The sequence below is a fragment of the Ciconia boyciana genome, chromosome 4 (genome assembly GCF_034638445.1).
Source record: "Ciconia boyciana chromosome 4, ASM3463844v1, whole genome shotgun sequence".
Taxonomy (NCBI): domain Eukaryota; kingdom Metazoa; phylum Chordata; class Aves; order Ciconiiformes; family Ciconiidae; genus Ciconia; species Ciconia boyciana.
In genome coordinates, this window is record NC_132937.1 from 102,647,443 (window position 1) to 102,659,623 (window position 12,181).

The window sequence follows — 12,181 nt, forward strand, 5'->3', positions numbered from 1 at the left end:
TCTAGGAGTTTGCATCTTACATACTGATTGTGTATGCAGAATTACACAAAGCTAGGCTGGAGGACAGTATGCCCTGCCCCATGACCACCCCTTGGACAGGGCAGCTCTTGGTGGAGCTAAGCGGACACGCGTGGACATGTCCTTCCGTGACCATTCTCAACCAGTGGGGGAGAGCCTGGTAGTGAACAGAGGGAACATGGCTGGGCCCTTCTCCACCCAGTGCACCTGTGTGCCAGCAAACAGCCCCATCACAACAATGGCGGTACCCTGAACTGCTGCAGGAGACAAAACATGGCAGCCGTAAGGGCTGTGTGTTGGCGGGCAAGGAGCTTGGCACCCAGATCCGGGCAGCCTTGCCTGCAAAGCTGCTGGTGAACAGCCTGCACAAGCTGGTGGTAGGTGCTCACCACATCCACAAGTGCAGCCCCAAGCTCCTGCTGCCTCTGCCTGCACAGGTGGCAGTGCGTCACCTGGAAGCAGGCCACTGCCAGCTGAACCAGGTGGTCAAATGTCACCCTCAGTGCACCCTGTAGCTCTTTGAGGGGCTGCTCTGTTTTCAGGAGCTCCTGGCAACTGGACAGCAGGTCCCGGGAGGCTAAGCCAAGGGCACCCTTTCTCTCAGCACCCTGCTCTGCACATTGATCTTGCAGGTGGGTTGCTTGATTCCTTGAGAGCTTTCCCACAATCTCCTGAAGCTCTGTGGTGTACGCTAGGAAGCAGGAGAAATCTGCAGGGCTCATCTGTGCTTGGTCCTTCAGCTGGCTGAGGGCTTGGACATGAGGGTCCCACCATGCCACGTCTCTAGTAATGGAGACTGGGTAAGTGCCCACAGGGGTCCCAGGAAGACTGCGGCTTCTGGATGGTGGGGTGGTGAGGGGCCTCAGAAACACACTGCACATGGGGATAGTGGTTTCGCATTCCCCATGGTCATCAGGCCTGTGGAAACAGCTGATATAGGACAGCTGACAGCTGCACTTGTCCATCCCAAGCTGTGGTGGAGATGTCTTCTTCACTGTGGAAAAGCCCAAGGACCTGGTCATGATGGGGTCAGAAGGGGTCTGCTTCTTGTAGTTAAAGCAGAGGAAGGAGTGTTTTGAAGCCCCATGGTCTCCTGCTCTTTTCCCCAATGAGCCCAAGGGAATTCGGCCTGAGGAGATGGAAAGCCCTAGACATGGAGTCAGAGGAGAGACTTTCCCCACCGCACTAGCCTGTTCACTGGGAAGAGGAGTCTGAACAGGCCGTGGCTGTTTGTGAGACACATTTCCTGTGTCTTTCCTGGGCTCTCCTTGATCCAACCCCTGCCTCCTTACCAACTCTTTCTCAAAGGGTGGTCCAGCTGGGGTTGTCTGCATCTCCCTTCTGACAGCATCAGCCCCCGGGCACCCACTGGTCTTCTGAGAGGCCAAAAGCTCTAGTGGGATATCTACCCTTTCCTGAGATGGGCTGGGTGATGTGAGGTCTGTCCTCACCCCAAATGAGAGCCAGGAGAGGCGAGTTATAACCCCTGAAGTGCTGCTGCAATCTGTTAAGAGCTGGGCTGCATCTGGAAAACCCACGTGATTTTTATTGTGCACTTTCCGTAAGGCCTCCTTGTTTATCACTTGTCTGCTTTTTGCCTGTGACAAGGCACTGTCACTGCTGTTTTCAGCACAGCTGTCACACTTAGATTTTTTTTCTTCACAGGGAGCCAGGACAGGCTCCTCACACACTCCTTGCCTCGCAGCAGTGGGGAGCAGGTCCTGGTCCTGGGCCACCTCATGGGGAGAGGCCATGCTGGGGCCATGAGCTGATGGCGGCAGTGTGTGTTCACTAGCAGGGCAGGTCATCTCTTGACCCAGGAATGGGGGTACATCGCCAGCCTTCTGCTTGGCTGCCATCGCCTTACCCACCTCCTCTAGTGCCACTTGGGCCAGCCAGCCTCTGGTGGCCACATAGCTCTCCTCACTCAGCCACCCCGTATTTGTCTTCATGGAGGAACGTTCCTGGGCAGCTCTGCTTTGTCCCCCAGGAAGGGGCACAGCTTCCTCCAGGGACAGGAAAGGTGGATGTACAGCATGTGCAGGTTGGAGGCCACTGTCCACATGTATGGCAATGCCTCCACTCTCCTCCCTGTGCTGGTCACCCTGCAGGCGAACAGCTGAAATGGAAGAAACCACTGAGTCAGTCACTGATTTTGTTTCCATGGTGTCAGGCTCCATTTCCATCAGGTCAGAGGATGGGCTTCTGCTAGCAGTGTCTCTCTGGGCCTGGGTGGCAGCAGGAAGTCCCAGCTCTGCATCCTTGATGTTCTCTGAGGAGGGTGGAGTGGGGGGCTGAGCAAGGAGTGTGTGGGGGGGTGGCCAAGAGCAGCAGCTCTGCAGAGAGCCTGGCAAAGCCAAGGGGAAAGTGACCTGTGAGGTATAATCGGTTTTCAGGAAAGATCTTCTCTTCCTCAGGCTCTTGGCATATGTCAGCTCTTTCTCCTTTCTGTGTTTATCCCTTGCTGTCTGCCTTGTCATCAGGTTTTCCCCCAAGCTGTAACACCTTGGTTTCTTTAGGATGCAGGAGGAGTTGTCTGTACCCTCCCAGGATGTCATATTGTAGCCTGCTGGCAAGAAAAAAACATGCAAGTCAGGAAATAGCCCCAGGCAACAGAATATCCATGCATCTATGCAGTGGTCCAAAAAGCTCTTAACACAGGTCCTGCAATTGCAGACATAAATGCTTGGCAGCAAAGCCTGGCTCCCAAGTGCCAAAGGAAACTGTCTCTTATGATCAAGCACCTACTTCGAATCAGCTACGTCAAGAAAAATAAAGAGTCTAAGACTGCGGCTACAAAGACTGAAGTCCAGGATTAGTGACGAAGGGCGCTGGATAGTCTCTCGCCTTGTTTACTGGAGTCACTTGATCTGACTGCAGGCATAGCTATAATTCTCAAGTCAAATTTGGTGATATTAGCAGCAGCTACAGAGAGCACTGCCTATAGCTGTAGATTTATTAACATTGAATAGAAACATTATCAGAAATTTCCAGCCTGGATATGTAGATGATAAAAATTTCCAGAGAATACAATTTTGTGCCTGAACATGGTATTGTTACCGTGCATGAATGCAAAAGCCAAAATTGGCAAATAACTACACAAAGCAAATTCTTAAGAATTTCAGTTAATGTTGAAAGAGCTGATTATTTCAGAAACAAGAATCCTCTCCTTTCTGAGAAAATACAACTATCAGGGAGCTGCTCAGCCACAGGACTCCTTGACCCAGTTACATAACATGCCCTTGACCCAAAAATTTTTTTTTATCTTGGGGGTGCATGGAACAGTGTTTTACAGCTTTTAGTTCTCCTCAGCTTGAAGGAAGACAGCAGACTGAAGGTACTGCCTAACAGTGGGGATATTTGCCATAAAGCTCCCTGTCAGTGGAAGGACACACATCTTTACTGTGTTCTGTTTCTGGGACTCATCACTCTCTTCATCAACCGAAGATTCAGCCTACATACAGGGATGTGCAGAACTTACTCATGCAGCATATTGGCTTCAGGATCAGGCAGTATTCTGGAATTCCTGCAGAAACCTAGGGACTTTCCAGAATGCCAAACTCATTTGAAAACTGACTTTTTCTGGGATCCAATGCTTGGATGTGATGACAAATCTCCCTGCAAAGGTGCAGCTCTGACCCCTGTGTGAACATCGACTGTATTTCTGCTGAAGAGTGGCTTATGGAGAATGGGTGTTCAAAAGTTCTTCAGAAATCTTGGGAAAACTATGAAGAGCTGAAAGATGATCCCTCCAGAAAGACTGACAGGGGAAACAGGCAACACCCTAGCCCAGGGGGGTGGAAGGAAGGTCACCTGTAGCGAGTGGGTGAAGGTTTACCTGCCAGGGCATCCGGAGGGCTGAGCCTGTCTGCAGCATCATAGAACTCCTCCTCAGAGCTGGTGTCACCAAAGCCTGGGGGCGGCTCCAAAATGAGGTCACTCGCCTCTGCCATCCGCTCTGCTCCACATGGTGCCTCTTCCTGGGCAGATCCATCTTTCCAAGGATTTATTTGAGGGCTGCAGCTGATGTTGCTCCTCTCCACACTGCCTGCAGGGGATATGCTGTAGCACAGGCTGTAATAGCCCATAGTGTTTCTCTCAGACAGCTTGGTCTCTAGCACAGACGCACCAGTGTCCTCCCCTCTCTGCTCAGAGGGGCTGTCTTCACACCCAGGCTCCTCTGCATGAGGTACCTGCAAGAAACAGAAGTAGTCTCTGGTTTCTGCCCTGCTGGAGCCTCCTGCAGCATGAATGGGAAAGAAGCTCTTGTCTGAGCTGCTCATCTCCTGCACTGTTGGTGTGTAGAAGTGGAAGAACTCCGGCCTGGAGGAAGAGCAAGCTTCCAACTCATCTTCCTCCAGTACATCCATAGAGTCACTGGAGCCACTTGTCTTAAACCCTCGGCTCTCAGTGTTGGCTGAATCTGAAGCCTCGGATGTGCTGTCCGTTGCATTGTCACCCCCATCGCATTGGTCACTCCCTCCAGCTTGGGGCTTTGTGCTGTCCTCCTCCAGGCTGTGGAGCTCTCCCAGCTCCTCCTCGTTGCACACAGGATGGGCACTGCTGTATGCTATAGGCGTGTCCAAGCAATGCTCTGAGGAGGAATCCAGCTCCCAGGAGTCTTCAGAGTCGCTGCAGGTTCGAGATTCGTACCCTGGGATTTAAAAACATCTATCAGCCTGTCCTTTGCGGTGGCAAGGAGGAACAGCCAGACAAAGGTTATGAACTTGTCTGCACAGAAGGGACTCAGAACCCAGAGTGCTCTGCCCCCACTTGCTCAGCAGCAAACAAGGTGAAGATGTAATCTGACCTGCAGGGCCATAATCTATCAGTGGAGGCTTGGTCCCTCCTACCTGCTTTGGCTGGTTTTACTGCAGAGCAGTACCAGAGGGAGCTGCAGAACAGCAGCCAGCTAACTCGTTGCCTAAAGCCTCAGTCTGCACCCCCTATGAGGCTGGAGTTATCCTGACAAGGGACAGGACAGCATGGCAAACAGATCCTCTCTCTCCTGGTTGAGGTATGCCAGCAGAGGGGAAGTTGTTCAGGAGGTTGGTAAAATAGCACAAGTGCTCAGTGACAGGTTTGCCATTTTGATGACAGGCACTCACTCAGCCTTCACTTCTTGGGAAAAGCTGACAATTACTGCTGCTCTTCCCTTGCCCAACATGTCTGGGGTTGATGGAAACCTGGCACTGCCCGCACCAAGGCTGACAGTCTTAATACTTTGCAGATGCCACTTCACACCCCTGGGCTACTGTTCTAGCATGATGCTATTCCCAAGAGGGAAAAACACTTCTAATGGTGGAGGATCCACCCACTTTCTCCCCATCCTTTGGCAAAAAAATGGCTGGTCTTTTTTTAAACCTTCTTCAGCTGAGACACGGTGCAGTTGCTGTTTTTTCTCTCCCCAGGTAAATATGGAGACATTTGCATCCACGAACAGTCTGTAATAGCCAATGATGAGGCAGACAAGATCTTTTGCACTGTTTGATTCCAGCAGCAGAGTCAGCAGCTTTTTTTGGGGGGTGAGGGGGTGAGGGGGGGTAGAAAACAGTAAAAAATGTTAGAATAGACAAATATTGCTTGTACCACAATCTGCAGGAACATGCTGCACACTGAAAAGACATTCCTTCTCTCCCATATCGCCATCAATGCAGAGCACTCTGTTTTTGCATGAGGCACAGAGACAAAAGATAAATTGTTTTTCTCACATTTTGTTTCTTTGATATGTCTCACTGATGGAGGACAGCAGGAAGAATCACTTTTCTTCAGTCATTTTGTATTCTTCCTACGAGCTTTCCCCTCTGAGTCTGTTCTAAGATTTTTGTACTGATGACACCATCAGCTACATGTCAGATTTTGAAAAGAATAGATGGTGTGAATGAGTCCCCCCTTGTTCTCTGGCCCTGACACAGCCACACGCTGGCTATCATGAAAGCGCCACTTACCTTCAGATCCTGCAGGTAGATTTTCACCGTGCTCACTTTTTCAGACTCCTCTGAAAGCTCCACCCTGCTGATGTTTGCAAACTCTGCCAGACTTGTTATGATGTTCAGCTTATTATTGATAATCTGGCTCACCCCATACTTCGCACCCACCAGCAAGGCAACATACGATTCTCTGTCCTGTAGCTGTAGGGGGAGAGGTTAAATCTGTAGCCAAAATCTGAGCAGGAACCCATTCACCTGTGCTGTGCAGGGACTCCTCAGCCACCCAATCTTGTGTGGTATCTTTTAACACTGGACTCCACAACTGGGCTGTAACCAGCTGCAAAGGGAGCCCCTCATTACTTACAGGCTGTCAGATCACCTGCTCCCAGCCGTTCTCTTCTCTGGCTTGGGGACCACCAGTTCCCCTGTGCCCCCAAGGCAGGTGGCCCCGGAGATGCACCAGCCATCTAGCACATCCAAAGAGCTGGTCAGCAGCAGGCTGCTATCAGAAGTGTCACCTGGCAGGCTGCACCAGACGGACCTAGCGAGACCTACTGGAGCTGGCTAGAAACTTCAGGAAGGCATTTTTGGTTTTGGAAGAAATGTCAACACTTTCTGTTAGGATCAGACACTTAAAAAAATGAATTAATGCCCATATAATGTGTCAGAAATATTTCAATCTGCACACAAGTGTAAACCTAGGCATTAGTTCAACCCATCAGTAAGGTCCTCCTCTGGTACAGACCTACCTACACTGCTCAGCTCTCTGTACAAAACAGCTTGTGGTCCACAGTTCAGTACAGATCAAAGTGAGGACAGGCAAAAAAAACCCCAGGAAACCTCTTGTGAAAAGAGCAGTGTTTTTTTTACAGTAAGGTTTAAGCGTGGCCAATATCTTTTCAAGATGTTTTGAAACCCCCCCAGTTCTCTTAAGTACTTTACAACATACAAAATCTAGATAGAGCTCGTCTAAAGAGCAAGAGTCACAACTTTCAATTAGAAAAAATATGCATAATTATTGTGTAGGCTGGTATGTTATTCACTTCAATGGAATTATGCTGAGTTACCTTAGCAAAGTGTCTTACTAATACTTATCATGATGTCCCAGGACAGGGAAAAGTGGTATGACTGGAGCTGGCTGAAACAGCATCACCAGAGCTAATGTTACATTTTCTACGAGCATCAAAGCAAAGACAGGGAAGGAGACTCAGTAAAAGGTTGCTAGTCTCACATCAACAATCAATTTAGAAAAATATTTAAACATTTCTGCTTTAGATAGGGTTTGCTTTGGTTAAGATATGATCTTACCCACTAGTGAAGACACAAGGGTTAAAACTGCTTCTTGTGCTCTATCTTTGCAGTTATTGTCCAAGTACACTGCCATAAGAGATGCATAAAGCAAGGCAATAAGACAGCATGCAAAAACCCAATTACATAAATAAACAGCACTCATACCATCAGGGTGGCATTAAAGATCTTCCCATTGTACATCTTCAGGTCTCCCAGTATTTGCAGGTAGCTCAGGCGCACTTGGACTGCTGAGAGCATATGCTTTATTTTGCAAGAGAAGAAATACTGTTTAGAAATATGACAGATGAATAAGCTTTGACAGGTAGCCTGTAGGCTAGAAGATGTTCTCTTCATACAGGACTTAGTATTTGACCAACACATCTAGCTTGGTCTGGATAGGCAATAGATCTGTACAGGACCATCTCACATTACCACATTTGCCATCTGGCAACCCCACAAGCAAATTGCAACAGAACACACTATGCAGGGAAATTATGGTGTGTGCGCAGCAGAGGAAGTTAGAAAAGAAAAAGGTAGGAGAAAAGCCCCAAGTGGCCTCATAGAGAGGAGATCCACAGAGGAAACACATTGTCTCTTTGGCCCTGAGAGATGCTGCTGCCATCCTGGGAGGCACCTTGAACCCAGGGGACACATACTACCTTCTGCCGAGGGTCCAGTAACACCTGGTTCCGCTTCATGTGGTAGCTGATGGCTTTCTTGATATCCTTCCCTCTCATGTTTCGAAGCAAAGTTGGTGAGATGAAGTTTTCGATTCCCCAGTCTCTCCTGCCAGAAAGACGGGAAGGGAGCAAAGGGGGTCCCAGCTGTGCTGTCTCCCAGCAACACAGGAATGTGCAGAAGGCCAGCTGGCCAGCGGCAGAGAATGGCAAAGGCACCACACCAGTCCAGGAAGCACTGAGCCTTAGGGTGCTGTAACATGTCTGGATGGCTCATGCAACATGACTGCCTCACTCAAATTTACTTCTGTGTGCATCTGCTAATGGATCAGGAGATGGGGTTGGAGGAACACGTGCTTTCATGCAGAATGCCTGTTTTTACGTGGTTATACAGGAGACAATCTACCAGCTTAGTCAGCATAATGGTCCCAATCTGTCCTTGCCACCCAGAGGATGAAGATTCTGTCCTTACATTCACTTTACTTTGGTTACAAGATTATTACATTTTAACATCTCCAGTTCCCTAGACCCAAAAATGTGGGCCATCTGTTCTGCTGAAGAGTTTATTCAGCCCAAGCATTAAATATCTAGGAACTAAGAATGCTGCAGTTGTCTGTAGTTGCTTCTCACTCTCCACTAACTACACATAGTTGGGTATGTCTGGCTGTATGCAAGGAATCAGTGGTGCTTGCATGGTGGCAGAGGCTCAGTGGTGCAGTTACCACACAAATGTCTGTTATTTAATGATTGGCCCATCACAAGTTCTTAAAGCAGGGTTGCTCTTTAGGGCAAGTGTGGTCTAACAGCACTGACATGCAGCACAGGACACCTACTACTTGTGAAAGCATTTTTTGGTATTTTTTTCCAGATCCCATTACTTCACAGGACCTATCACTTATACTGAAATTAGATATTGCTGATATAGTTCTGGTGGATGAAGAGATGTAAAGTACTGGCTGTGCAAAGTTGATGATTATCCTCTCTCTCAACTACAGCATGCAAATCTTAGTATACTGGCAGGAGCAGCCTGGGTAACCATAACTATGTGAGAGATTTGCAATTTCATGTCCCTGCTCTAACTACAGATCAGAACCTGCCTCTGCTTAGGGACACGCCCAGATGTTATACTGTGTTTATTATTCAAGTAGCTCAGCAGGTTAAAGACAGGGAGGCTCATGAAGCCACCTTGCCCTAAAATAACTGGCACAACTAAGAGACTGCAGTCTCTTTGGGTTAGAAACAGTCTTCTATCCAGAGCTAAACACTGGGCAAACATAGAGCTGATGCCACTTTTAGCTGGCTCCTGCTTTTGCCAGGCTTAGTCACAACATAACACAGAAAACTGGGAACTTACTCAATGTATTTCAAGGATACTTTCTGTGGATGAGCACAAGCATAGATCCTCTCCTGTATGTGCAGAGCAGCCAGACGTAATGCCACACTGCATTTCATTTCCACAGCAAATCTTTCCTGAAGCACATCGCTGCAGCTCTGGAACAAATAGAGCTGAGTTAGCATGATGGCAGGAGCTCAAGAAGAAGTCAGGATAAGACCTCTGATATGACTACCGTGCGTCAAATAAAGGGAACCACCCAGCTCATTTCAATCTCATTCTGTTAAGAAGCCAAGCATATAAGTTGATTCAAGAATTTAAGGCAAGTTGAATCCAAATGCTCTGTTCTTCAGTGCTATGCATTTCACATTCATGTAACTGAACTGGCCTGAAGTATGCTTTGGTTTAAAGCAGAAATAAGAATTGCGTGAGAAGAGATCCTGAAGCATGGAATGCCTCAACTTCACCTGCAGGTAGAGATATTCAAAGGCAATTGGGTCTTCCTGCAGGAGGTCTAAGGGATCCTTTGGGACAAAGCAAACTCTGAAGAGGCACCGGTAGTCATGAGATTCTCTTTTTTGGACCACCTGCAACAGACAAACAGCATCATACCACAATTACTGCTGTAGCCCTTCCCTTCATAAATGCATGGTAAGCCTCTGGCTTGTATGAACTTACAGAAATCATTTAAAGCTACTGGCAAGTAGGATGGCTGCAGATTAGCCATTGTCCTTAGCAAAACAAGGAGACATTGCTAGTGTTTGTAATTTTATCTTTGATTCTTTTTCTGGTATTTGCTTCTTGGAAGTCCTTTGACAGCAAAACCTCATTAAATATCCATTGATCTCATATACTTGCAGTATAACCAGGACAGAGGCTTCAAGGCCATATGATAATGACAGGGGAAGGGGCAAGCTTCTCTGCTTTTAAGTTCAGTCATAAGATACAGCAGCCCTAAACAGACACTTGGATCATCATCATAATGTCAATACAAGGTTAAGACCCCTGGGTTATAAATTAGCATATTTTATTCTGGACAAATCCCATAAACACTCACCAGCTGAAACAAAGCAGAAATTCTCAGTCACGTGTGCTCAGTGGTTGGACAGTGTTAGCTACCGAACCTCTCTGCTCCACAGTGGAGCACCAACCGACAAAGTCAACAGCATGGAGATGAGACTCCCAAGTAGGCACATTCTCACAAATTAGATTAGCCCAGAATCACTAGCAGAGTGACAGAATTACTAACAGAGCTAACCTCATGTTTGCAGGACACAAATCTTTGATTTAGAATTTAATCAAAGTGGCAGCTGGCTGGGTTAACTCTCTGACTACCTAGGGAACTGTAAATAGCTGGGTAAGCAGCTATTTTAAGATTGTCTCAAATAGTCCTCTGCAGATGCGTTTATCTGACAGATGGCACAAAGCATGCTTGTCCTGGTTTCGGCTGGGATAGAGTTGATTTCCTTCCTAGTGGCTGGTGTAGTACTGTGTTTTGGGTTTTAGTATGAGAATAATATTGACAACATGCTGATGTTTTGGCTGTTGCTGAGTGGTATTTACACTGGTCAAGGACTTTTTTCAGCTCCCCATGCTCTGCCAGGTGCCCAAGAAGGGAGGGGGACACAGCCAGGATTGTTGATCCAAACTGACCAAAGGGCTATTCCATACCATATGATGTCATGCTCAGTATATAAAGTTGGGGAAGAAGAAGGAACGGGGGGACATTCGGAGTGATGGCGTTTGTCTTCCCAAGCAACCATTACACATGAGGGAGCCCTGCTTTCCTGGAGGTGGCTGAACACCTGCCTGCCCATGGGAAGTAGTGAATGAATTCCTTGCTTCGCTTTGCTCGTGCGCACGGCTTTTGCTTTCTCACCTTTACTCTTCCGATTCTCTTCCCCATCCCACCACGGGGGGGGGGGGGGGGGGGAGTGAGCGGCTGCGTGGTGCTTAGTTGCTGTCTGGGGCTAAACCATGACAATGCTCATCCCTGATTGCTCTACACAGTCCAAGCAATACCAGCCCATGGGTATTGCTCTGTGGGCTGTCTAAACAGAGTGAGACACTTCTGACAACACATGCAACACATGCAACTTGTGGTAACACATGCAACAGGCAGAGAGAAGAGGACAGCACCTCTGGAGATGGGGCCAAGCTCACTCCCTCTTGTGACACCTTGCAGAGCTGAGCTCTCTCTGCACCTCGCTGGCCGCAATTCATTTGTACTGGTGCCTCCCTCCAGCATGGCTGCGGGGGCATGCAAGGGGCTCTCCTCACCTGCTCGATGAGCTCTGCCTCATGCAGCAGGTGGATCTTTGCCACATTGTACTGCTCCTCCAGGGCGAGGGCAAAGTGTGCGATGCTCCGGATGGAGAGCTTCTCCTTCAAGGTGAGAACAATGTCCTGGGAAGGGAAGGCACAGAGATGGTCAAACAGAATTTAAGACACAGTTGCTGAGCACTGCTAGCACACCGTATGAATGTGGATGATTCTAGCCCGCTGCTGGCAGCCATGTGGGACAGCACTGAAATGGCAGTGGCCAGACACAAAATTCTCTGCAGCCAAGAACATGCTTGGTGCTGCAACACAGAGTGACATTTTTAGTGCTGTTTCACAGGAAACCAGTGCCTATATGATGTACTGCCTTTCCCTCTTCACTGACAGCTTCTGAACACATTGACCTAGACAAACCACAGAGGTCTCGAGGTTAGAGAAAGCCTGCAAGTTCATCAGAAGTGGAGGTATGGGAGATGGCAACTTCTTTGGGACACCAACCACAAGCTTGGCAGTTAGCTGCTGTGCTATCCCAGCTGGATGTCTGAGCAATGAAAGAATATGCCAGACAGGCAGTCGGCAGGATGGCAGTCAGAGCCACCCATGCCCACTAATTCCAGATGGCTGGTAAGGAAGGGAGTCAAGGGAACTGCAGG

General features: G+C 48.4%; 1 protein-coding gene across 1 annotated transcript in view; it reads right to left on the reverse strand.

Moving 5' to 3' along the window:
* Positions 1-219: 219 nt before the first annotated feature.
* FRMPD1 (FERM and PDZ domain containing 1) overlaps positions 220-12,181 on the reverse strand; it is a 40,066-nt gene continuing 28,104 nt past the window's right edge. Inside the window, exons 9-17 of the mRNA XM_072859414.1 lie at positions 11,529-11,654; positions 9,716-9,835; positions 9,270-9,406; positions 7,898-8,024; positions 7,404-7,499; positions 5,967-6,149; positions 5,383-5,530; positions 3,857-4,672; positions 220-2,587 (exon numbers count right to left, since the gene is read on the reverse strand). Of these exons, the coding sequence (XP_072715515.1) occupies positions 249-2,587; positions 3,857-4,672; positions 5,383-5,530; positions 5,967-6,149; positions 7,404-7,499; positions 7,898-8,024; positions 9,270-9,406; positions 9,716-9,835; positions 11,529-11,654 (4,092 nt within the window). The 3' untranslated portion in view covers positions 220-248. The remainder of the gene's footprint in view (positions 2,588-3,856; positions 4,673-5,382; positions 5,531-5,966; positions 6,150-7,403; positions 7,500-7,897; positions 8,025-9,269; positions 9,407-9,715; positions 9,836-11,528; positions 11,655-12,181) is intronic.